Source organism: Ammospiza caudacuta, chromosome 2 (assembly GCF_027887145.1).
Source record: "Ammospiza caudacuta isolate bAmmCau1 chromosome 2, bAmmCau1.pri, whole genome shotgun sequence".
NCBI classification, from domain to species: Eukaryota; Metazoa; Chordata; class Aves; order Passeriformes; family Passerellidae; genus Ammospiza; species Ammospiza caudacuta.
Window position 1 is genome coordinate 90,323,204 of NC_080594.1, and position 27,620 is coordinate 90,350,823.

Below are 27,620 nucleotides of genomic sequence, written 5' to 3' on the forward strand. Positions count from 1 at the left end.
CCTCCTGCTTCCTGGCTCTGGAAAGGGAGAGGCGAGGAGGGTGTCAGGGCGTGCCAAAGAGTGGGTCGTGGCTGCATAATGTCTGCTAAAAGTGGTACTGTGGAGATGGTTGCACAGGACAGGGTGACAGAGGGGACTGTCAGAGGGTGAGGTGCCAGGTGTTGCTGGGCAATCTGCAGCCTGGGTGGAGGGGGAGCAGCTGGCACTGGCAGACCCAGCCCCAAGCAGAAGCAGAGGCAGCCCTCGCCAGCCTCTGGACAAAAGATGGTCCACAGCCAAAATGAAAGCCCTGCAGCCAGAGGGCTGTGCCAAGACACCAGGTCCTCATCTCTAGGAGGGCTTGTGGGGGAACAGAGAGAGTGGGGAAGCGCCCCATGCCTTGGGGGGACTCACTTTCCTTCTGCAGTATCACACCCAGTGAAGTGATGAGAAGAACAGCCTTAGCAAAACATGGCAAGTAAAGTCAGAGCAAAATGACCTGGAGTTTAGGACTGGAAATGTATTACAAGGCTCACCCAGGACTCATCTCAGACAGGTCTAGTAGCAGCCAATGTCAGGCTTATGGGATAGTTTGACTCAGTTCAGCATTAAACAGAGAGGAAAATCTCTTTCTTATCTGCTGTGAGTGGGGACTTGGCTCAGGTTATCACCTTGCATTGTTCCTGCACATTCAGGGGGACAGGCTACCTGTGAAACTGCCCTGCAAGCCAGTGGCAGCACAGCCCCTATGGGAGAAGGCTCAGTGGTCCATCCCATCCTGTAGTCCCTTGTTGTCCCTTCCCTGTCTCTGTCATGTCTCCCTGCCTCTTTTTTTCTTGAAAGTTATGGGCTGAATATTTCCAAATGCTGGAATATTTCCAAATCTGCAGATTAATTGAGATACATGTTATATATGTCTGGAAATGAAGCAGATGAACACAACACTTAATCCTTTGCTGATCTAATGCCTTGCATTTTAATCTTTGCTCTGCCACTTGCTTTTTTACCTTGAGCAAACCACAACAGCTCTCTGTCCCTCAGCCCACCCATCTGTTCAAACATATCTGGTGATGTGAACCTCTCCAGCTGACCCATATTTTATGGGATTTCTGCAAGTCTGCATTAGCATGTGACTAGATACCAGGACACTTTGAGATTAAAACATTAGCCATGTTATTGCGCAAGGTAAGCACAATGCATTCTTGCATTGAACTTCTGAAAGTATTAAATATTCATAGTGGATGGTATATTCTATGAACTCAGCACTGCCAACAAGCAAAATCCAGATCACTGGGATTTCAGTGCTAGGAGTGTGGTGAATTATAGGATTCCAGGATTTGTTAGGTGCAGACTACAGCAATTGAGTGCCTGGGTCCTGGGTAAGCAGGGAGAAGGTAGCATAGGCAGAGAGGAGCACAAGCAGGCACAATCCTGATCTACTGCCAGGATAATTTCTGCTGCAAGCCTTTGAAGGCAAAGTGTGGAGAAAAATTAAAAAGTCCCATTCTTCATGTAGTACTGAGGACCTGCAAAAGTCCAGTGTCAGGGGACAAATAAGATCAAAGATAAGCTTGTGTGGCTTCCTCTAATCTAAGTGAAGGCCAACTTTTGAGCTCCAACAGAGAATTTCAGTGTAAAAGGTCTTATTCTAAGCAGTTTTGTGGATTAAAGGTAACTGAAAAGATGGAGACATTGGCAAGATATAGAAAAATATATAAATATGTAAATGCATAAAGGGAAGTCAAGTGTGACTCCCTTTCCTAATTGCCTAACACGATTCCCACTAGATGCATAAATTACAGCTCCTATTAACAGCACTATGAATAATAATCAGTTTACTTTCTGGCTTGTATCTAAATATACTTTCTATATGATTTCATCTTTTATTCAGCTGTTTAAAAGCAGAACATCTAATTACAGTTCATATTAGTCTACATTAATTTTTTTTTCCACAGAGCATGTGTGATGACTGATTTCATAAAAACAGACAGAATTTTTTAGCATATGGAAAAATCATGTTATTATTAATACATTCCCACATGACTCTACATTTCAATTCCCTTAATTATTTAGTCATTGCTGATTATGTCTTTTCACAATTCATTATCCCATTTCCTGCAACGTGGGCATTTTATTCATTAAGTGTCAAAACTAAGGGCCTGACCTCCAGGAAGATAATCAGGAAATAAGTGGCAGACATAAAAGGTCTGGGTTTCCCTTAAGTGCTCACTTATTTCGGTAACTGTGCCATGTTTTTAGTAAGCGGTGACAGAAGCGAAGCATTGTTGGTAATTGCAGAAGGCGCGGGGCTGCCAGGCTGCGGGAGCGGTGTGTCCCCGGCTGCGGGAGCTGTGCGTTCCCGGCTGCGGGAGCTGTGTGTCCCAGGCTGCGGGAGCTGTGTGCGTTCCCGGCTGCGGGAGCTGTGTGTCCCCGGCTGCGGGAGCTGTGTGTTCCCGGCTGCGGGAGCTGTGTGTCCCCGGCTGCGGGAGCTGTGCGTTCCCGGCTGCGGGAGCTGTGTGTTCCCGGCTGCGGGAGCTGTGTGTTCCCGGCTGCGGGAGCTGTGCGGTCCCGGCTGCGGGAGCTGTGTGTTCCCGGCTGCGGGAGCTGTGTGTCCCCGGCTGCGGGAGCTGTGTGTCCCCGGCTGCGGGAGCTGTGTGTTCCCGGCTGCGGGAGCTGTGCGGTCCCGGCTGCGGGAGCTGTGTGTCCCCGGCTGCGGGAGCTGTGTGTCCCAGGCTGCGGGAGCTGTGCGGTCCCGGCTGCGGGAGCTGTGTGTCCCCAGGCTGAGGGAGCTGTGCGTTCCCCAGGCTGCGGGAGCTGTGTGCCCTCCAGGCTGCGGGAGCTGTGTGTTCCCGGCTGCGGGAGCTGTGTGTTCCCGGCTGCGGGAGCTGTGTGTCCCCCCAGGCTGCGGGAGCTGTGTGTCCCCCCAGGCTGCGGGAGCTGTGTGCTCTCCAGGCTCCGGGAGCGGTGTGTCCCGGGCTGATGGGCTCTGCTGCGGGAGCTGTGCGTTCCCGGCTGTGGGAGCGGTGTGTTCCCGGCTGCGGAGCTGTGTGTCCCAGGCTGCGGGAGCGGTGTGTTCCCGGCTGCGGAGCTCTGTGTTCCCTGGGTGACGGGCTCTGCTGCGCGGGGACAAGCGCGGGGCTCTGACGCCAGTGCGGGGTCGCTCGTTGTGCAGCACACAGAACAGCGCTGCCCTTCCAGTGCCTGGTGGCAGAGAGAGCGGTGGCAAAGGGGCTCCGCCACCCACATCAACTGCAGCGCTGGAGACTTGGCAAGATCTCACCAGCCTCCAAGGGCTCCTGCTTCTCACGAGACAGAATCACAGAATCACAAGATTGGAAGAGACCTTCAAGATCGACTCCAATCCGTTCCCTTCAACCAAACCACGGCACTGAGTGCCACATCCAGTCTTTTCTTAAACACATCCAGGGATGGTGAATCCACCACCTCCCTGGGCAGAGCATTCCAGAACTTTATTGCTCTTTGCGTGAAGAACTTTTTCATAATATCTAACCTATATTTCCCTTGATGCAGCTTGTGACTGTGACCTTTCATTCTGTCAGTTGCTGCCTGGAGAAAGAGACCAACCCCCAGCTGACTACAGCCATCCTTCAGGGAGTTGTACAGAGTGATAAGGTCACCCCTGAGTCTCCTTTTCTCCAGGCTAAACACCCCCATCTCCCTCAGTGGTTCCTCACAGGGTTTGTGTTCCCAGCCCCTCTCCAGCCTTGTTGCCTCCTCTGGATGTGCTCAAGCGTCTCAACATCCTTCCCAAACTGAGTGCCCAGAACTGGACACAGCACTCAAGGTGTGGCCTGACCAGTGCCCAGCACAGGGGAAGGGTGACCTCCCTGCTCCTGCTGGCCACACTGTTCCTGATCCAGGCCAGGAGCCCTTGGCCTTCTTTGCCACCAGGGCACACTGCTGGCTCATGTTCAACCGGCTGTCAGCACCCCCAGGTCCCTTTCTGCCTGTAGGAAGGCAGCCACACCATCCCAAGCCTGTAACATTGCAGGGAGTTATTGTGGCCAGAATGCAGGACTTGGCACCTGGACTTATTGAACTGCATCTTGTTAGACTCTGCCCATCCATCCAACCATTCCAAGCCTCTCTGCAGAGCCCTCCTACCTTCCAACAGATTGACACATGCTCCCAGCTTAGTGTCATCTGCAAATTTACTAATGAAAGACTCAAGACCTTCAGACCCTGCTGAGTTTTGGGAGGAGATACTGCCCACTCTCTCCTGATGAATCTGGACCTCTGGCAAAGGTAGAAAAAGCCCAAGCCAGCCCAACAGGCATGACGAAGGTTCGTGTTTCCAGTCTATGGGTTAGACCATGGGTATTTCAGGCCAGGCCTGGTGCTTCGGCCTTTCACTGGATTGAAAACAGGTCCACACTGCACCCAGCTGCAGAAGCACGTCTCTGGCCCCCTGCATGAGTCTAACCTCAGCTACTGATGGGTGCACCAGTGTCGTAAAACCAGAATGCTGGTGGAAAAGCACCTGTCTGTGTAAGAACTGCATCTCAGTTTCCCGACCTTTTGCTCAGCCAACACATTCAAAGATGAAGGAGCTCAGCAGACAGGTGTGTCCCTTCTAGATTTTTGAAACCAACAATTTTACATGTGAGAAACAGGGATGAGACATCAGCACTCATTTTTTCCCTCTGCTATAGATTTTCAACAAAGTCTGTCATATCAAAAATAGCATCACAACACAGACAAATAACAATTATTCAGTACACACACACACAGAGTATCAATTATAATAAGAATGTGAGGATGATTTAATTAGCTGCTGATACCTCCTGGTAATTTTGCAAAGTTGTGACTAAATATTTGCGGTATTTATAATATATAATGCATACATATGGGTATCCCCATATGTGTGCATGCATATATATAAAAGGCATATACCATGTTTTATTGATGGGGTTTCTATGAGCAAAAATTAATTTGAAAAGCTTAATTTGAAAAGCTTTAATCAACATCACATTAATAGGCAGCAGTTTCTTAAATAGCCTCATAGCTAGACAAATACTTTGCCTAATGCCATTTCATTTTCTGCCAGCTGCATGTGATTTACTTTTGATCTGGCACACGCTTCGTTATACATTATTAACGAGCCAAACAGCATGCCCCTGGAGTTAGCATCCTGCCCCTGCTTATTTTTTAACAAATTTCCTCTTTTATTTCGTCCCACAGTGATTAATGGTTTCAGCTAACGGCGGCACTGTTTATGATCTGAGTCAGTGACTTCAGACCATCTTAATCTCTTGTTAGGCAGGTTTTAATTTGCTTACAAGTTTTTATTTATAGCACAGTATGCTCTCCATTTCATACAACAACAAAACCAAAACCTGCAAATAGCATTCCATTTCTTCTTTTAATGTTTTTGATGAGCTTTTATGGGTGAGAAAAGCCCAAGCAAGACATGAAATAAAAAATAAAAAGGCAACATGAAAAATATTTATTTTTCAAAATGGTCTTGTTTTTTATCCTGTTATCTGGAGAGAACCTGTTGCTTCCAATGTCTCTCTGCAGCCACATCATTTCTGGTCTGGGTTATTTTGTACCCCATGGCTGTCTGCAAGAGTGCTTTTAGATGACTTGCTTATTAAAGCAGAGTCCTGTGGGGCTTCCAAAGTCCTTACTTGCAGAATTCTTATTTGTGGCATGGTTGGCACAGAAGCAGCTTTGATTCTTCTGTTAATATTATAAATATTTCCAGCTAACTTTAAGATCTATGCTGAAATGCATGACCTCTTTTCTATGTTGTTATAGTAGTTCAAAAGACTCTTTTATTAAGCCAAGTGCCAGATCATTATTGGTTTTTATTGTGCTGTAGTTTTGTCTAATATCAGAAGGAAATTATTTGACGTGTGAGATAAAACACCAAATGGATTTAGTTATCAAAAACTTTATGGTATCTTAGCTACCTGCAGGAGTAGTCTGAATAGATCTTTTAGGGAGGATTTGTATTTTTTTTCTAAGAAAAAATGGTATGCCCATCACAATGCTCTCCATCACATGGGCGATGCCAATATCTGCTTAAACACATACTGAGAGAGGTGGAGACCAGGCAGAATGACACAGAACTGAGGTCACAGCTACCATGCCACTTTCCCAGAGCACTCCCATGCCACAGAGTCCCCCTACAGAATTCCTCATTTCTAATGCCTACAGATTTTATCTTTTGATTCCCTTTTGCACCATAATGAGTTAAACACCGGACTTTTCTACATGGGAGAAATAATGGGCAATATCTAAACTTCTGTATAGGGGAGAGCAAAGCAGTGAAGGTCACAGGAACAGTTTAGGGGATTTGTGGTCAGTTACACAGGGAGGGGGACAATTCTGCACTGCTCTGGGGAGGGAGGAGTTTGAGCTCCTGGTCCTCTGGATGCTGAAGAAATAGATGCCAGGATCCACTTCCTTCCTCCCACTTTTCACTTCTCCAGTATTGTGTTTGCTGTTGTCTTTCTTGCCAGTAATTTTTCACTCTCACTCATCGGTTCCTATTCCTAAAGTCAAAACTGAGCATCCCATTATGACTCCTGAGCTTGTCCCTCTCACTTTGACAGATAGTTTTTCATGTTCTTGATTTGCTCCCAAAGGCAGAGCATCACTGTGGACTGACCATATGTCCTCCAACTACCTCTTCAACATTGTCATCCAAATGGTTGGTGGGTCAATCACAACCTCATTGTACTATTACTTATTTCTGACTCTTTTCCTTGTTGAAAATTTTCCTATTCACCACTTCTCAACAACAAACTTGAATCCATTTTAGCTTTAATTAAAAAAAATAAAATAGCAAAGAGACTGAGATCCCTGTGTAGTCAGTGAGGAGAAAGGCATCTTCAGAGAATAATTTGTCCCATTCTCTCTCCTGTGCCCATGTAGGGAGATTAAAATCCTAACTTAAATTAGATGCCTATCTTCAGATAACAACAAGGTGAGATAAATTCCATCTCAACTCATCGTGTAATATTCACACAGTAAAATAAAATCTTATTTTATGTGCTTTCATTTACTTCAGACTTCAGTAAACCTGTGTAAATCTACACGTTACGCTTAGAACAATGAACTTGTTACTAACCCCACTTTTACAAATTTAATAGTAAACTATCAACTTGTGCAGAACCAGAGAGATGCATAATAAATGTTACAAGAACAGCTTTAGGCACTGCATATTAATAGCTGTGGTAGGATTGACTTGCAGAGCCTTAGTTTTATGATCAGCAACAAGATAATTAGTAAAATTATCCTGCAAATTCATTATCCTCATTCCTTCCATTTGTGCATTTTATTCATTACATATCAAAATGAGGAGCCTTGCCTCCAGACAGATAATCAGAATGTGTCAGACACAAAAGGTCTGAACTTTCTTTAAGTATGCTTTGGTAAATGTGACCTTAAGTAGTCTCCATGATACCAAGGAATTTACAGTCATTATTCCAAAAAGAAGAAACCCTGTAATTTTACAGAGAAATACAGTTGTGCATTTTGTAGGCTTTTTCACACCTTAATTCTATTTTGAGATAAATGACATAAACATTGGATAGTACAGGAGCAGAATAATTTCCTTCTGGCTTAGTCTGAATGCACCTGCAGAGCTGTACTTTGCTTTCCATGCTCTTTGTCTTTCTGCTTCTTAGATCCACAACCCAGCTGAGCTACACAGGGACTCCCTTATACCTATACATCCAGGGGGTTTGGGGCTGAAACTAGGGTGCGGGAAAGTTGTGTGGGCAGGACCCAGCTAGACATGTGAGATCAGAAGGACCTCCTGGCCACCAACAGCTTACATGGAGTCAGATGAACCAACAGCGCTCTCCTACACGAAGCATCTCATTTTGCAGATCTTTATAACATTTCACATCTTGGATTTGAGGTTCTTGCTCAAATCCCTCCTGCTCAGAACTAACACAAAGCATTCAGCTGTCAGTGCTGAGTCTGTTTTGCACGGGGTGCTCACACTGGCTGTGTCTGGCCCTGAACTCGGAGCTGGGTGCTCTCTCTCAGTTCTCATGGACCCAGGGAACAGGAGGAGGCAGCAGCATGAGTGTGATTCACAGCAGGAGCCTCACTTGTTCCACACAGAAAAACTGCAGTGCTGGACACCCTGCACCCAATCCCTTCTGGATACAGGAACAGCACCAGAGCAGCGGAGAGATGAGCGGAGGTGAGCTGGAGAGGCTGTGGTGGATGGGTGTATGATCAGCTAAATTTCCCCTTTTATCTCTGTTGGTTTCAACACTTGATTCTCCTTATCTTCATCTCCAAAAACGCTCCATTTCCATTTACTTTAACACACTTTAAATTGCAGGATTCTTAAAGTGCTTTTATTTTGGGATATGAGCTTCATAAAAATGCATCTGCCAAGCCAACAATGCTTTAAAATCCTTGGTTTGTATTTTAAAGACACCAAAGTTGGTACTTGTAAGATTTTATTTGAAACATGGCCTTAAAAACTTAGCAAGAGTGGCATCTTTTGTGGAAAAACTGAGGACACATTGCAGTAGATCATACAATAATGGTTTCATCACAACTAAGTACTTCTTGCTGGCCCTACATCCTGCATGCTTCCTATGGTGTACTTTGCATACTAATTCAATGGCTCTTGTTCAAAATACAGGCACTTCAACAGCAGAATAAGATGCAATCATGGATCAGCCCATTTCTGCATGTGTTGAGTTTATTAGTACTCACGCTATTTAGCTGCCATGGCTTTTGAATTATCTTTTGCCAAGTGAAGCATGTGAGAAAGGACATCAAAACCAAACACCCTGGGTCTGTGTCTATCTAAGCTGAGAAATCCTTCTCTTGTTCACCCAGGCTGCATGGTTTCTGCTGGCAAAGATGGACAGAGACAGGGGTAAAAAACCAAACCAATCTCCTGTTGGTTTCTTTTAAATCTGAACTCACTGAAATTACCAAAACAAAAAACAAACCAAATAAAACCCCAAACAAAACAACAACAAAAAAAAAACCCCACCAAAACCAAACAAAAATCCCCAACTAAAAAAAAAAACCACAAACAAGAAAAACAAGAAAAGAAAAAAATCCATGAAAGCTTAGATGACAAGATATGGAAAGGTCCATACACCACAGAAAAAAATAACTGATAGGGAACATCTTTAACAGAAGGGAATGTTTGATGATTTGGGGAATCTGCCTATGTATAATTTATGAATTCCTTATGGCTGTTTTTTACTATGTAATGCCTTATACACCATATGCTAAGACGACAAGGAAAAAAAGCTAATATCTGTTCATGAGAAGGTTGATAGCTAAAGATTATCAGCACCTGGAAAGATTTTACCCAAGGAAAAGAAAAGGTTAAGGGCCACGGTTTTATCCCCTGCCTCTCCAGAGGGGTCTAGGTGTGGATAGTGGAAAATCCCAGACAAGTGAAAAAAGATATCAGATACTAATCCTGGGTCTTAAAAAAAATCAGAGAGCCTAAGTGACTCCTGTGAGACTCCAAGGGCCCAGAGACAAAGGCAGCTTGTTTAGGAGAAGAGAGCCTGGAGGCAGCTCTCTGAGCAGAAAGACACCAGGGAGGATGAAAGATGCTGCTGCCTGGGAGGGAAGAGCGAGGGAAAGCCAGGCTGAGCCTGGAAGACAGGGTGGAAATGTCATCTTTGGATTCAAGAGAACTGAAGTGACAGCAAAATATGATGGGAAAATTTAGATAGGAAAAGTGTGCAGATCAGATTGCTTTGGCTACACACTGCTTCTCAATCTAATGGGGAAAAGCCCCAACCACCTTTTTTTTTTTTTTTTTTTTTTTTTTTGGAAAGCCACAGAACCTGCAGTGGTCACAGAGCCTGGACAAAGTGATGATGCACACAGCAAATCTGGGTAGGCTCATTAGGCTGAGGCAGGCTCATTGTCCCTGTGGGACAGATAGCCCACAGATAGCAGGATGGACATCGTCCATGTGCTTGGAAAAAGGCTGAAGTGGCTGAAGTGAAAAACCAAGCTCATGTCTCTGTTCCCATGAAAAATTTTCTTCAAGCATCATCCTTCCTATGCTATGAGGCTGCTGCAGCTTTGAGCTTTCTCATCTGATGAACATGAGAGAGAACCAGCTGCTGCAGCAGCAACTATATTTAGCAGTCTGTTCTGCTATCGATGCATACATACCTGGTACCTATCACCTATAAGAATTATTCTGACAAACCACAAGAACAGGCCTTTCAGGACTCAGTTCATATTAACACAATGTCTGAGGAAAATTACCCTCTTTTTGTCCATGCTGATTATTCCAGCTTTTCATTAATACTCATTAAGTTTTTAAGGGTTGGCATTTTTAGCAAAAAATAGCTTTCTCTGACAGAAAAAAGCCACCCAGATAAATGAAGAAAATGTTTACTCAATTTAATAGGCATGATTTTCTCTTTTGGTGCTCAATTCAAAATCAGGATCTGAAGTCAACAAAGGTTGGATCAGGGTCTACAATTTTTTTAATTGGGCTCTTTTCATTTACATTGGAATACTCTGGAAATGCGGAGTTATAATGAACCATTACATATGCGTACATGCAATATGAGAAAAATTAACAATGTCATGGATTTGCTCAGTATTTATTCACCATTCATGAGTAAACAACAAATAACTTGATAATATTAATGAAAAAAAATCCTGTGGAAAGCCCACACAGCTGGAGAGAAATGTTTTTACTGTGTGAAGCCCTCTTTCTCTCCCACCAAGCTATTGTCATTACTCTGAATAACTTTTTTCCCCTCCAAGGGTAAAGTGACAGGCTTGCAATTTCTACATAAAATTGCATGGTTTTTAACAGAAGCTTGTATGTAAGCCCTTTTATGTCTGGGTGACTTTAAGTTTAGTCAATATTATTGCAAAAAAATGTCTTTTTTTAAATTAAATTAATTCTGTTGGCAAAAATTAGATTTTCAGAAACTGTCAGAAATGTAATGTTTTATCATGTTTTATCACCATCTTCATTATAATCTGTACAGTGGGACTGTTTGGATAACTCACTCATAGGCCCATCATTTCAGAAAACATTAAAAATTTGTACATTAAATAACTGCATTATTTCCAAGTATCTCACTTTTGAAGCCCACATGACAGCATGTTACTTCCTAAGTTACTAAATCCTAAATAACTTTAAGAATGACACAATGCACCACACACAGTAAATGGCATTTAGCACTAATCACAAAGGACAGATATTGTGGCATTTTGGTTGGTCAAAACTTGATTGGTATTTAGTCAGCCTCTCTTAAAGTATGCTATTAACATCACTGCAGACAAGTGGCTGCATATGCTCTTGTATTTCCTTCAAAACCAAATTTTACATTTTCAAAGAAAAACCCAACCCAGTATGTCCCAAGGGCAGAGAACTACAATGGCAAAAACAAAATACATAGAATTTGAAATGTTACAGATTTTCAACCACTTTTTTTTTTTTTTTGTCCAAATAAAATCCTTGAGTTTTGCACAAGGCAGGAAGAAACCACAGAAAATTTGACTGCATCCCTCCTGACACAGCAAGGGGATCACACCTGAGTGCTGGCTCACAGCCATTCATATCATGAAATGGTATTTTCTGACAGCAGCAGGGTTCTGGGGCCAGCTCTTGCAAAGAAAAACCCTGCATGCCTGGGGTCTCTCCCAACAGGCAGCATGGGTGAATCCACTTTGTGGCATGGCTGGGAGAGAGCTTAGCTTTTTGGGCACAAGCCATGCACTGCTGATTAGCCTCGGGCAAAGAGAACACTTATTAGACCATTTCACTTATTAGTACAGACATTGCAATAGAATATTCTTGAAAGTGATTTAATTTCCTTTTATTAGACTCCTCTTTTCTCCCACAATTTCCTTAAAGTCTTTTTGCCAAGTGAAGCTAACTGCTAACTCATGTGTTGCTCCTAAATATGATTAAGTGAGATTAACAAAAGAATATTTGTCCCAAATGAGGAGAGCGGCCTCTCAGACATAAACAGAGAGCTCATGCATCCTGGGTCAGACCAAAATGTGACAGTGGTGGGAGAGTTCCTGCTGCTCATCTCCAGTTGTGGAAAATCAGGCACCACAGAGGAATTTCCTAGATATAAGGCAATATCTACTGAAAATATCAGTGCGGGAGACAGGAGAAGGTGCATGGCCAAAGTACTTGTGCAGTGTCAGCCACTGAAACCCACAGATGAAAGCAATGCAGGTTTTAATGCTCTGTTTTCAGAGACACAGCTTAAGGTGGGGATGGCACCAGGTCTGTCACCCTGCAGGCTCACAGGACAAACCAGGGCTGTGTCCCCAGGTGTCAGGGACTGTGGGGCAATGTTGTCTTATATATCAAGAGTTCTCTTATTGTGGTACAAGGATTTTCATATCACCAGAGTTTCATACCTCCTCAATGTTTCTCATAGGCATCTCCTCTAAGCACTGACTCTTCCTAGTCCTTGCAGCAGTCCTCTGACACCAGTTCCTACCAATCCACTCTTTTATAGCACTGTTCTTATTGGCTACAGGTGTGGCCTGTTAAGATCAGGCCTGCTCCTAATCTTTAGTAATTGGTTCAGCTGACACTCTTTAGGGGATAAGATTACATTCTATACCGCCTTCATTTACCCACGCTGTATCCCCCTACAGGGCGATGACTGCCTGGCTCTGCAGCCCACAACGCATGGAGTATGGGCTCTGCCTCTCCCTCCGCTGCCTGTTTAATCAAGGAGGAAACAGGCTGATGCCTGTTTAATCAAGGAGGAAACCATTGTCACCATAGGGTTTGCTGAAGGGCTCTGCCATCTCAAGTCACACTTCCCTGTGGTTTCAATTTGTTTTGTGTCAGTCTTACCAAGAGGGTAGAAAGTCAGTTTTTCTCTAAAGAAAGCAGCTGAAGGCTCAAGCCCCAGGCTCCCAGCAGTGCAGATACCTGCTATTGCCCAAATTTTAGTCTTCTTTTGTTAGGACTGATAATACAGATCCTTTCTGGTATTATTTTGGTATTAATTTTGTTGGCCTCAGAGGAGCTGTGGCAGGGCTACACAAAATGAGGCTCTATCTGGCCCTTTGCCCCTAATAACAAGGAATCATTTCTCTGTATTGGAACAAGATGGTGATAGTGCTTTTTTCCCCAGCTTTGTGAAAGCACTCTAAACAGAGGAAAAAATTAGTAAGTATTTTACTGGATTGTTTTTGCATAGCAGAGAGGCTGGATAATTCATTCTGGATTCTCTCTTGCTTTATCAAATAACAGGGTATATACACTCGCTACAAAACAGCAATTTTAAAAATTAATTCCACCAAATTAGCACTGTAGTGTTTCATTTTTACACTGACCTGACTTTCCCTACCACAAAGCCTTTGCATATCAGCTATTTGAATTCTAAAAGGAGTATGGGGTCTCTTTTGTCTGTAGCACCCTATTCAGTTCAAAAAAAACACCAGGTTTTGCTGTACTTGAAAATGTCAGTGCCCTAGCACATGAGTGGCTAACAGCACAGAGTGTGCCTCCAGATCCTGCAGACTGAAAGATAGATTACCTTTTGAGTCGTGTTAGTTCTAAGTTGTAGTCCCACATATGAGTTTCTAGCTTGATCTCCTATTTCCACTAACAAATTTATAATTTTTGTCTTTTTAAGGTGGTATTTATTAACTGACATCAAGATTTACTATGTTCAAGTTTTAAATATACAGCATACTTCCAACCTCAGATTCCTTTGAGACAGCATTTTCAACAAAAACAGAGGAAGCAGAAAAAAATCGAAGAATGAAAATTCAAAGGAACAGCTGATGTACAACTAATTTATGGTTGGTTGACATTAAAACTGTTGGTGTAGCATTTAATGCATTTTACATGGGGTTCTGTGCCTCAGACTCTATCTGTTAAGGGTCAGGGAAGCAATATTTACATGTCTAGGTTTAAAATGTTGGCTGTGAAGGTGTATTGACAGTTGAAAACCACAATGTGGGCAATTAAAAGGATGTGCCATGCATGGTGGCCAAACCAGGAGCAGGTTCTATTCAGATGAGCTAACAATAAGTAACAGGTCATATGGAGAGGGACTCTGATGATCTGAGAGAGCATGAAACGGGACAAAATGTGTGAAAAGTAAGCAATCTCCCTCCAGCCTTTTGGAGGGAGAAAGACCTTGGGTTAAGCAGATACATAGAGGGAGTCCAAGGCACCACATACAGAGGGTGTGTCCTGAAATTTTCATGGTGCGAGGAGTCAAGGGGATGGTGGTGTACACAGCTCTCTGTAATCACTGCAGCTTATGTGGACAAAGACAAAATATCTTTAGCTCTGGTACTGCTGCTAATTTTGCTCTAACAGCCCAATGTACCGTATGGACTGCTAATTCTCACTGAGAAGCTGGAGAAGCTCCAGGCAGAGCTTGCTGAAGCTCTACAGTGCTGCTGTCCACACCACTAGCAGTACCCAGGCTGGCTGAAGAAAGCTGATAAAGGCACAGTGACTGCTCAGAAAAGGTTCTGTACAGATGAGCTGGGTGTAGGTGTGGTAAGAAGGGCAATGTTTATAGGTGAGTGCTGCAGGTTGAATTGAATAGCTTGAAATGTGTCTTAGTGTTTCTGGGATTTAGTCCTTGAGTGAAATGCTAGATTTTCCAAGCACTCTTATGTATGTATGATTTTTCATTTATTTGAGCAAGAAAGACAAAAAGAATAATACTGAAGAAATGCAATGAACAGTATACATCACCTAAAATAATGCTTTAATCCCTCTGAAATTTAGGATACTAAGTTTAGGATACTAAAAGCAAAGACATGCTGTGGAAGTTCTTCTGAAACACTGCAATGAAAAAAGTGCTATTTTATGCATCTGATACATTATTTTATATGATTCTGACACTTTGGAGTACTTCTGTGTTCAATGAGACTAATCAAGTGTCTGCAAACTGGAGCTGCTTACAGGTCTCCATACCTTCTCTCTCCTCAACCATCTCTCTTTTTCCTGAAGTTGGTGTGTTCCTCCAGCAACCACCAGGTTCAGTCACAACAGCTAACCCAAATGTCTCCACAAAGGTGCTGCTCTGAGGCTGGCCTTCTCACTTCCCTCCTGATGCTGCCCAGCAGTGAGACTGCAAAGAAACGCTCTGCTGGTGCAGAGACAGCTCCTGCACGAGCCTGTGCAGCAAAGTGGGTCTCACTCCACCTGTAGGGTTTTGCGTCTGCTTTGGAAAGCAACAGGAGTGTTTAGAAATATACTGCTGATTACCATATTTGTGTTCTGTAATTCTTCACATGTCCGACTCCACCAGGAGCTTAACTGCAGCCAGTGGGATCTTAGAGTCATTAACATTTACAAGGCAGCAGTTCACAGTTGTTGAACTAACAACCTACCTCTAAGAAACTGATTTTTCTCCCCTCTAAGTATTGACGTGTGCTCCACTGACTGTGATGCTTATTCACAGTGACAGTGTGTTTGGTAGAATTTCATGTTTTCACAGGATTTGTCTTGTGCAGACAGTTTCTAATTTACCTCTGCTTTTGTTTTAATTCAATCAGCTGATGGAGTGCAGCTGATCTCATGGCACATATGGCTGCTGAGGTTTGGAAAAGGGCTCTGAATATTTGATGGGTCGATCCTTAATGCTTCCTGCTAAAGAATTAGCAAGACTGCTAATGAGCCAGGGATCCCAAGTGGGGAAGGGAAAAGTACAGAATTAGATTCTGTTTACATTCTTTTTTTATGTTGCTCAAATAAGAAGTGCAGTGCTTTACAAACTCTGATTAGATTCACAGGGTGGAGGGAGTCAAGAAAATCACTTATCAAAGCCATCACACTTAAAATGTCATTTTCATAAGTGGATGTCCTGTGGCCATGAGGAGTCACAACCTATTTCAAGGCCATCTGTGGGTGCTTATCCCTCCCTGCACAGGAGGTTCATGGCACCAAGGAGAGCAGTCCTTCACTGGGGCGGATGTTCACAGCTGGAGTCCATGTCCTTTCACTGCCTCCCAATGGCTTTTTCTATCTCCTCTGAAAGAAATTATCTGTCCTCCCCTGCAGACCCCAGCCTGTCTCCCCACTGCTCCATGCCATTTCAAGGGACGTGGCTTTTTCTGTGTTAACTGGCTGTGCTCGGGTTTTCTCCAGCCCTTTCTCTGCATTCCTGTTTCTCCTCCAGCTTCCTGCTGCCTTCTCATTCTGCAGCCAAACACTGTTTGCAGGCCAAACACTCAAACTGTGCCTCTCTCTACCCAGTTCAATGACACTGCTCATGTCAACAAAATATCCAGGGAATTCACAAGGAAGCTCTTCAATAATCAAAAGCTCAGCTTGCCTGTGGGTCTCTTTCCAACAAAGCTACCACAGCTCTAGGAAATCACAGCTAAGACTGTAAGAATAGCCTGATCAATCTCCACTTACCTTGCAAATCAAGAACTGCCTGCACTCAACACACTCCCTTACTTAACTCCATAGCAAATATTCTCAGAGTGCCTCCTATATTGACTGCAACAGTTAACTTAGTGGAGAGGCAGGATTCTTGTTGCTCCTGTTTTTTGAAGGTACTACAGTGAAATAAATGTTTACTTTAAACCCCACCAGTCATAGCAAAATACTGAGTTCCACACACTAATAAAGTCAAATAGAAATCAGCCAAAATTACTATCATAGAATCACAGACTCAATGGTTTGAGTCAGAAGTGGCCTTCTAGATGTTTTAGTTCCAACCCTCCTGCCAAGGGCAGGGACACCTTCCACGAGACCAGGCTGCTCAGGGCCCCATTCAGTCTGGCCTTAAGCACATCCAGAGATGGAGCATCCACAGCTTCTCTGGGCAACCTGTTCCAGTGCCTCCCCACTCTTGGAGTAAAGAGTTTCTTCCTAGTATCTTATCTAAACCTAATCTCTTTTAGTTTGAATCCACTCCCCCTTGTCTTGTCACTATATGTTCTTGTGGAAAGTCTTTCTCCCTCTTTTTTTTAGGCTTCCTTTAGGTACTGCAAGGCTGTAATTAGGTCACCCCTAAGCCATCTCTTTTCCTGACTGAATAATTCCAGTTGTCTCAGCCTTTACTCACAGGAGAGGTGCTCCTTCCCTCTAATCAGCTTGGTGGCCTCCTCTGGACTTGCTCCAACAGGTTGATGTCCTTCCTGTGCTGGGGACCCCAGAACTGAAGTAATCTTTCTTGGCCAGCCTGTGTTTTAGCAAGGAAGTGAGTAGGTTCGCTTTGGCAATGTCTCAGGAACTCGCATAGCAACTGCTCCATGCACGGTGGAACAAAGGGTATTTGTGAAGTCCTAACTTTTATTTTCCACTTCAAAGTTTTCTATCATGTCCTCCATGAACAATGCAAAGCTTACAAGGAATTGCCTTTTAAATCTACTAGCAAGAAATGAGGCTTTTCTCTCATGTTTCAACATTACATCTTTAACTTGATCTTACTGGAGTTATTTACATTGAAGGCTCTCAGAAGTTTCTCTATCCTCAAAGTGTGTGCCTGGAGCTGGACAGAGAAGTCAGCACACTTTGAAGAAGCTGCTATAAATTAGTGCATGGGGTTAGATGAGGTTCAGGATTCCTGCAGTGATTATGAACTCTACAGGAGGCCTTACAACAGCTCCAATCTCAACAGGGTTACTGTCTTGTTAATCAACCTCCTTCAGGACTGGAAGAGGTTCTGTGCTTCAGTACTTGGGGGCGTTCTCTGGAAGTTGCAGTTTTGTGCAGAAGGATCTGTCAGTTTACAAAGTCTATAGAGCTTCGATACATTTGGTAAAATAACATCAAGAAAGGCTAGACTTAAGCTGTGGCAACCTGTGTTGCAGCAGACAGCAAAAAAAAACCTACAAAATCTTGTCACAGTGAGTGCAACATCAGATTTGGTGATTTTAAAGCCACACCTACACTGATTTGCAGCCCAGGTCCAGATGTTAATTCTGGCCATGGCCACATGCCGGAACCAGAGGGTGACAAGATCCATGCACAAACCTGCCTCTTCTCACCTGCTGGGGGAAGGGAACACAGGGAAGCAGATGGAGCAGACGCGGGGCACACTTACTACTGCCCTCACTCTTGACTGCAGAAACATGGACACACCATGGAAGTATCTGTTTCATGGAAAAGCCACAGCCTGACTTGTGCAGGGAACACATCACCTAGAAAGAGGGGATGTTTTCTGCTTTGTGTTGGGCAAGAGACAGCCTAAGTAGGGTGAAGAATTCCTTAAAAGGATGAATTTTAAGCATCTTCTTCCTTTTGCTGATGTTCCATGTATTAGGAGTCGCCCTTCCCATAATAAACACATTCCAGCAGGCCAGTCGTCTTTTCTGAGGGGAACACAAGTATTTCAGCTGCTGTGGCTTTTCATTGTCTGCCTTTGGGCACCTGTATAGCAACTTCATATTTTCTGTTTGAAAAGAAGCTAAACTTTGGCTTTATGATGTGAATAGCACCTCCAACAAAACCATAGAAATGGCATTCCTTATAAACAGTCTGTTTCAGAAAAGTAGAAAACCTGTGTTACAACTTCATGGATCTGCTCAGGACAAAAAGGCGGCATGGAGAGGGATGGAAATATCTAGATGCCAGTAAATTACAAGGTGAGCAGCAAAGGCACATTATTACTGTTGCTGTTTCAGTAATTACCAGTAACAACAACAACTGCAGATCTGGATTTGTATTACGAGAGTACCTAAGCACTGCTTTTGTAATATACAGCAGTTCCTTGACATAAAAAATCCACTTTTCAGTACAAAAGAGAACAGTTGGATATCTGACCTGACAGAGTATTACAAGAAACATTTGGGACAAAAATGTTCAAGCATGAGAAACAGTGGTAGAGCCCCGACCTCATCACTGGTTTTCCACCATCCTTGGGAAAAAAGAGCTTCTTAAGATTGGGAGGTAGCTATGGAGCTGACTGGGAAAGTTTTCAAGGCTCTTCCCAGATCTGATGGGAAGTATTGGAGAAATTAATTGATGCAAAACTTAGTAACTTTTTGACATCACCAGCTAAGCTAAAATTGGGATTTAATATGTTAGCATGGACTGGAGGCCTTAAAATCAGAGACAAATAGCTGTACTTGATGTGATAGAGAAGGAGATGACAGTGGTGAGTTGTGAAGACAGATGTCTCTGGGCAAGATGTCAAGCTAGGAAAATGATCTGTGCAGCAGCATGAATGGAGGTGGGTAACACTGCATTTGTCAAAAACTAGGAAAGGATGCAGCAGCAATCAAACTGTGTAAAGAGAGTTTTGGACCCTTGAGAATAAAGAGCTTCAGTCAGAAAGACTATAGAGTAACAGCCTGGAAGATTTACGTGTAGTCCTAGACACAGAGACATAAGGGCAGGTCAGAATAGAAAGTGATGCCCAGGTTTGCAGACATGGAAGATGGGCAGATTGGTGAGGTTACTCATCATGAAGCTTGACAAAAATATTTCTTGAGGAACATTCCAAAGAAAAAAAAAGAGAGAGCAGCAGCTGTGTTCATTGTTTTGGAGATGCACCTTACTATCTTTAGTCAAACAGTGCATTTTTCTTCTCAGATGGTGTCTCTTACATACCCATCTTCCTCTGTGTGGAAGGAATTGTGCCTCTTCTGCATTTTTGCTTAATGGCATGAGCCAAACTACAGAAACTAAAGGAAGAAGACCAGTTTCTCTGACCGCTAATTTTAAAAGCCTTGCTTTAAAATGAAAATGGGAGCCTAAATGTCACATCACACCATGAATTCATGATATCTGCCACTAATTTGTAACAAACCAGCAGGGACTGTGGCTTAGGCTTGTTGAATATGAACCTAAGTCCTAACAAAGCCTACTTTGTAAATGTTAGCTAAGCAAAAGTTCTGCCAGTGAAGTCCAAACAATATATCATCATCACCCTTCCATAAACTCTTCATCCAGTGTAAGAATTAAAAGCTGCATTTAACATATTGAGGGAGAATGGAGAAATGCCTTTAGAAACAACAGGCTTGATGCAGTGCTAACCTCCAAACCAAATATTTATAACCCTGTAGTTTATAAATCATCGGAAATATTTGGTTGACGGAATATCCAAGAGGTTGAAGCACATACAGTTAACAGGGAGGTTTTATCATTCCATCTACCTTGCTTTGTGTTTCAATCACTATTACATCAGACTTTTAGGCATTGTGAATGATCAAATTATAATTTTTGAAAATGAACCAAAATAACCATGAATTAAAATATTACAGAAATTTTTCACTGTTTATAAATATATCTGCCACAGGAAATAATCAATATCCAAGTTAATTCAAGCCAAGATCTGTCTGGATGTGTATTAATTTGCTCCATGAAAATAAACTAGAAATTACAAAGACAAAAGAAATAATAATGAAATATGGAAATAACTACAGATTTTGCACATTGTCATTATGTAATGGACATAATGAAAATAATGACATTACATAATTAAATCCAGGTGGAAAATGACCTTCCTAGACCTCCCTTCAAAATTAAGATTTTTGACAGTCATGATTAATGGAAACATGCACTTTGCATGGTTTGTAAACCTGAAACATCATTGTACATTTCAGTTTATAATTTATCCCATTATCTGCTTCTCCATGCATGAAGGTCAGCTGTACAGGCATAAAGTAGCAGTGAAATCCACAGGCTTTGAAATGTTGTTCTTACATATTTTTCAATTATTTTTCTTGAGGAAATAATTTTGCCTACTTTTTACTTAGAAAGATGACAATCTAAAAGAGGAAAATTTTAACACCAGTAATTGCAATATTCTTGTTATTCTCTTGTCTTTTCAGAGCAAACACAATTGGACTGGAAAAAATTATTTTTTTAGGATTCCTACCCGCAATATTTCTTCAATGCAGCTGTTATCTCCCGTTCCACTGTCCTGTAAACAAAATGAGAAGACAGTTTGTTTATGTTATAAAAAGAAATAACAAATAGGTCTGAGGACATGGTTGTCACATGAAATATATTCCAACCTCTATTACAGATTCAAAATGAGACCAAGTCTTTCCAGCATCTGAAAAGTTGCGCTGCTTAAAATTCCCAAATTATTCCCTATCAGCACCACAGGAAGATGAAATATTTACTGTGTTTACATATGATTGCAACATATTTCTATAAATTCAACAGACTTTTTTTCACACCACTTTTGGGTGCTGTTCTTGCAGTTTGGACTCTACTGTGTATGAGTAAGCAGAAGCAAAGAAGTTATTGCATGTACATGGATCCAATGTGCATTTATTTCTATTAAGTAAATAACATCTCTCCACATCCTTTGTGCAGCAGAGCTCTGCAGTGAGACTGTGCAAAGGCTGAGGATGTGTAGGGCAGATGTAGATGTGATGCTGAGGGGAGAGCTGCAGGCAGCAACACTGAGCATGGGCACAGCAGTCCTGAGAAGCTATTTCCTAAAATGCCGACTCTAAGGCCACCCCTGCATTGTGGGACTGAGGGCACAGAAGAATTCGACTCTCCCAAGCAGTAGGACTCACTCCAGAGCTACTCTGCAGAGGGGAAATCAGAGATTTGGCAGGGCAGCTGGAGACCATCCAGACAGTGCCTCACCTGCATGCTCAGCCTGGGTGTTCACTGGGACACAAACTTCTGCCAATGAGGACGAGGCAGTGGAGACACACATCCCTTCCCTCCTGCCTGCCCCCTGCCACAGTCTGCTCACACTGCCTGGCACACCTGGGAAGAGAGGGCACACTTGGATGGAGTTGCTGATGCTGAGGGGGTGCCCATCTCCTACAACTCTCCACAAGATACAGGTGGCTGCTGCATCCAGCAAGCTGTCTGGGGATTTCCTTCACCACACTACACTCCCTGACTATTCCCCAAAAAAAGGCTTTCTTCTTTTAGCAGAACAGAACTAAATCACAAAGCAGGGGTTTGAGATCTTCCTGTGTGGGGAAAGGGGGATAGAAAAAAATCCATCTGGTAATTACTGTACCCAAAGAGCTAGCAGAGAGGTGAGCTTGGTCTTCTCTTGTTTTCAAAAAACCCCTGGATGCTCTGAATTTTCAGGTGTGTACCTGGAGATATATCAAAGCAATTCATTTTTCCAAATGAAGCTCTTCTCATCTGGAAAACAGACTTCTCTACTACATCTGTATTTGTGCACAAGAAAAAATCACAAGGCATTTTCAAAAATGCCTACTAAAGCCAAATGATTGCACTGACCAATTTGTGCAAGTCCTGGACACTTTTACCACCACTCCCCAGTCTGAGCTGAGGGACTGAGGACATTTGGATCTTCAACTGCTTAAAGCCCACCAGCTGTAACCAAGGTCAGGAGAACAGCAGCCATGCATATACAGAAGAACAACTTATGTTTTCTAATTTTTGTGACTGTTGTTTCATGCCAATTCATAGAAAGTCCTAAGTGTTTTATTGCCTGCACTCCTGTAAAATCTTTGGTGAATATGGCCCTCAACAAGCAAATTAATCAACTCTTCTTGATGAAACACAGTCCATCAACTTTACAGTTCCCTACAAATTACACCACTGATTTCAAAGGTAAAGGTACATGTGGTGAAGTCAGACTTTGAAGAATTACTCATATCTGATATATGGATGCTGAAGAGAAGCTGCTGCCCTGAGCAGATAGCTGTGTTCTGACCTCAGACCTGCCCCTGAGGAGCTGCACAACACCATTTGTGATATTCTTGTCTCAGGAGCAGGAGTGCAAGTGTTCATGTTGCCAGTGAACCTAGCAAGATGGAGAGACACAACAGTCTCTGTATATTTAATAATTTAAAAGTTAATATTAGATAATTGCTATTTTTCTCTTCTCTATGGGTTTCCATCTATTTCTTCCCCTTCCTTCCCCAAGCCCCAGTTTGTTCACTTGTTATCCCACTAACAGTGGAGAATGCAAAGCCCTCATCATGAGTGCCTTGTTTAGAGAGCAACAAATTCACTGCCATCCTTAAGTTGTCTGTTCGAGTCTATTGCCATCTTACAGAAGGGATGAGATGACCATATGATCTTATGCTGTATAGAGCACATTGAACATATGATAAAACGATGATCTCTTTCTCTGTGAGGATAAAAATACTGAATGTGAATTTGGCAGCAGGCTATTTCAGACTAGGATTAGGAACAAGCGTCTGTTACAAAATTAAATAACTTCCCTAGAAGTGTAGTGAAAAAAGTCTGCAAGTACTCATCAGCAAGAAATTTTGCTTCTACTACCCCAAAACTAAAACTTCAGGTTTTCTTTCTAGCCCATCATCTCTCTGGGCAGGAAGTAAAAGCTTTTCACATCTCCCTCTCAGTATCATCATGCACCATTTCAAAGGGTGAAAAATAGGCCGGAAACACAAAACCAAAGACAAGATATGTAAAACTGATATAATATTTGGGGAAAACTGCCTCAGAAAATGTCTGCACTTTCCTCTCTGTTTTTCACCTCTTCACATCTTGCCAAATGTAAATTTGATTTTTTTTTTTAGTATTTATGAACATCATAACATTACTGTTGATATCAAACTTTCTAGACCATCCACTACACATCTACTGACGTTACAGAGGAACACATGCTGCCATGGAATCTGGCAAACTGAATTTAACCTCATGGCCACAGTTTAACTTGAAAAAAAAACTGCAACAAAAGCTGGCACATGTTTCTTGAAATGTAAATTAAAAGAAGGGATTGCATTAGCTGTAGAGAGCCCTTGACACGCTATTTGCTTGGGTGGACTTCCCCATCTGAGCGCTCTTGCGTTGGTGACGCGGCCCCTGCGTACGGCTGATGTCAGCACTGCTGGCAGGCTCTGCAAAGCAGTCCCTCCACAGGACATTCATGCAATAAATGTTTTCATTATTATTTTTAAAAATTAAAATTAAAACCGAATAAAGGTTTTGAGGCTGCTGCTGCAAACTAAGCTGAGGAGCTGCTCCCCTGTGTTTGGTCTGACACTGATAAACCCGTCTCGTTTGTCTTCCTCTCTGTTTTGCGATCTGTCATAACAAACTTGCCTCACTGAACCTCCAGTGGACCATCATTGAAATACTGGCAAGTCTTGGGGACCTGTCAGGGAAAGAGGGCTCAGCCTCTTTTTTCCCCTGGGATGCTGTGCCCATTGCCCTCGTCCCTCGGTGAGCAGAGCCTGCAGAGTGCCAAGCTCTGCGCCCAGGGTTGGCTGCCGTGCGGGCTGGCGGGGGATGCGCGGAGCTGCCGCCCAGGATAGCAGCAGCGCTGCTCGAGAAATAGCCGGGAGCGTCGTGCTGCTGATAACATGAGCAGCTAATTACCATGCAAAGCACAGAGAACTGTAAGAAACAAGACTGACTAAAGGCTACATAGAATTCTTGGGAAACGGGATGTCATTTCATAAAAAAAGCTACCTCTGTACAAATTTTGTTTCAGAGCATTATTTTTTCTTCCTTTACCGAGAGCTTTCACATGGAGATATGTAAAGAAACCTCTCTGAAAGGAATTGCCTATATTGTGACACTTCTCCCTCCTTTAAATCTTTATGTTGAGGAAAGAAACAAAAATCTTCTGCAAGTATCTATATCCATTTTAGCCCAAGAGATTTTTATGATGCAAGCTTTTGGTGCTGTCATTATTTGGACTGTGCTTGGTGTTTTTACAAAGCGTCCAGAAGCTATCGGATTTTTGTCTCTGGTATCAATTAGGCGTGAGGACGATCTCCAGAAGCCTGAGGTACACACTCATCCTCTTCCCCTCAGTGGGAGCCAGGCTGGTTGTGTCACCTGCAGCCAGCAGCATGACAGTGGCCACCCCATGTCCGCCCCACGCTGCTCAGGCGCAGCACAGCACTGCTCACCATGGGGCTGCAGGATTTCACTGGGGCCTGAAGGGAAGATTCAGGCACGGAATGCTGGCAGGCAATAACCAAAATCCACGATGAAACAAAATAGGAAAAAAGGGGGGGGGGGAAAATCCCACTTTGATGGACCTTAATCTGAAAGCATATTAGAAATGCTTCTTTGCCAGCCACACACACACACACACACACACACACACACACAGAGACACATGCACATGCAACATTATCTACGCAATCCATTTGCTAGAAAGGAATATCCACTACAAAGAAGTAAACTCCTTATCTTTTTACTTATCCATAAGTATGGCTTCTGCCTCTTAGGTTCAGGAGAACCATTACTCTCAAACTTTCCCTTCAATCATTTCTCTAAAGAGATCTTAACACATTCAAGTTGCTGAATTTGCCGAAGTTTAACAGGGTTTTGTGCCTGAGATCTGAGATGTGATTTCTGGGGATTCTGCAGAAATATAGCCAGGCTGTGGAAAGGAATTTTGGGGAAGTGCCATTTGCAGATGTCCAGGAAAGGCTTTTAGACATGCAGGGCTTAAGTTGTTACTGCTTTCCTTACATATGTTACATCCTCCAAAATGCTCTTTATGGAGTGGTTGTGCTGAACCCACATGGCTCTTGAAGAGAAAAGGAAGGACTTTGAATATCAGGAAAGATGGCCTGGTAAAAAGATTTAAGATCTAAAAAGATGAACCTAGTCAAAAATTTACCTTTTTGCCCCTCAGGAAATATCCAATTTTTGTAATGTTTTCATTCTGAATGGGGACCTGGGGGCAGGTTACTTGTTGATTTTACCCCTTTGGCTATGCTTCCATACAAAATGCAATTGTGTCACATCATTACCTTAAAAATGAAATTTTACAAATCATTCTTCAATTCAGTTGAGAAATAAAAATTTGATCAGGTCAAAATACTCAAATGACAAATTTTAAGAAATATAATCTGTAATCATAGAATAAGATATGGCCTAAATTAAGAAGGCATTAAACCAAAATATCAAATGTTTCTCTCCAAATTTTGGAATTTTTTTTTACTTTAAGAAAGCATTTTCTTCAAAAAAGAATGAAAATGGGTTTGGCCAAAATCAACATGGGTGTAGACATTTTCAATTCTGATAATCTGGGATATCCCATAGAAAAAGGACTGAGCAGGAAAAATCAGGACAGAATTAAAAATGGTATTTTTCTTTTTTCTTTCTCCCTCTCTAACAATGATGGCATTTTGATCTTGATGGGTGACATGAGACCTACCAGCAATATTTCCATCTACCTTTGGAGGGATAGACTTCAGGGAGCCATGGCACACTGCAGTCACCCTCATTTCACTGGGTGCCATTAATAATGCTTGTGCCTTCTGTGAAGAAGACTCCTAATCTGTCCCTGAGGAGGCAGGCAAGCAGGGCTGAGCTGTGTAAGGTTACACCAAGGAAATAAAGAGGCAGCTCAGGAAGCTTGATTTTCTGTTCCTGATATTTGAAAGCTTTACTCTGCACTCCTGCTATGCCTTACCACTAATTGGAGTGCCAGTGGCCATGGTCTGTTGGTGCAGGAGTTTTCTCCTGTGCTTGGCATTGCTGTGAGTGGGAGCTGTTTCACTTTTACTATGAGGAATTGCTGACACTTCTTTAGACACAGAGAAGTGCAGGAGGGAGATGGGAAAGAGGAGCTAAATTCTCTTTAAGGTCTGTGCCAGAAAGTGTTGCACTAATTAAAGTCATTAAATCCCTCTATTTCACAGTCACTGTTAATAAACTGTTACCTTTAATAAACCCATCTCTTTTGAAATGGACCAGTCATATTTTTATGGGGATTATTTTTCCTACCAAGGGATCTTGCAACACTGTTCTTGGTTCAAAAGGGAAGAGGAGTAGCTTTTAAAAAGATTTTATTTCAAGAAAAACAAAAAAGATCAAGTGATAGAAGTCATCTAGCTTTGCTTTAATGAAAGTATCTGTACTAATTGGGGGCCTCACTGCAAGTGAAATATCATGATGCCCTAGTCTTGTACCAGGACCAGGAATATGTTCTGGCTAATTAAAGGAGATGAATCAAAAGTATCTGTAGAGAGAGAGAAATGCCAAATGATCCAACAGACTTGCCATGCACACTAGGAAAGAGAAGCAAGAGCCCATTGGGCCCTTGATGAATGACAGAGCAGTGTGCTCAGCAGCTCCCCCACAACTGAGGCAGAACAGCAGCTTTTGGAGAGCAAGACCTTCCAGAAGAAAGACTGGAGTGGAGTTCACAGAGCCATAACCCAGAGTATCACAAGGCTGTGCTGGTCTTGTGGCAGATCTGAGTCCAGGTGAAGATGGATGTACTGTGGATGTGTAAGTAAAGCCATTCACCATATTGTATTATTTTTAAAAGAGCAAGGAAATGATATGAAGAGCATAACTCCTCCACTATGTGCCCATGGCCTGTCCCAGAGCTTGAGACATCATCTCCTGTCCATGCAGTGCCTGGCCTGCAGTAAATGTTGGGAAGCCAGGATGAGGAAGTGAAATGATGCTGAAGGGCTGCCATCTGGATGGCTGCTGGGAGCCACAGCAGAGCTCAGGCTCTACAGCCCAGCTGGGAGGGTATTTGGAGGGGCTGGATCTGGCCATGTGCTGAGATCTTCAAACTGATGACATGGTCAGAGTCCAAGTCTCAGTGTCCACACCACAAATAAAATCAAGACAATTAAAGGCCAAGAATTCTTCTTAACCCTCCCCACTCTCTCCACCCCTAAGGGTCATTGAACAATCAATGACTGGAGCTGCACTGGTAACATTTCATCTAGTAAAGGATGCTTGGTAGCCTCAAATGAAACCTTCTGACAGATCAGCAGAGTGATTTTACAGGCTTTTACATTATATTAATAAAAATAAAATTCCAAACATG

General features: G+C 42.9%; 1 protein-coding gene across 1 annotated transcript in view; it reads right to left on the reverse strand.

Annotated features, from left to right (window-relative positions):
* Positions 1 to 27,620, reverse strand: part of AFF3 (ALF transcription elongation factor 3) — a 266,456-nt gene that overhangs the window by 145,829 nt on the left and 93,007 nt on the right. The window contains exon 4 of the mRNA XM_058825605.1: positions 20,763 to 20,807. Within this exon, the coding sequence (XP_058681588.1) occupies positions 20,763 to 20,807 (45 nt within the window). The remainder of the gene's footprint in view (positions 1 to 20,762; positions 20,808 to 27,620) is intronic.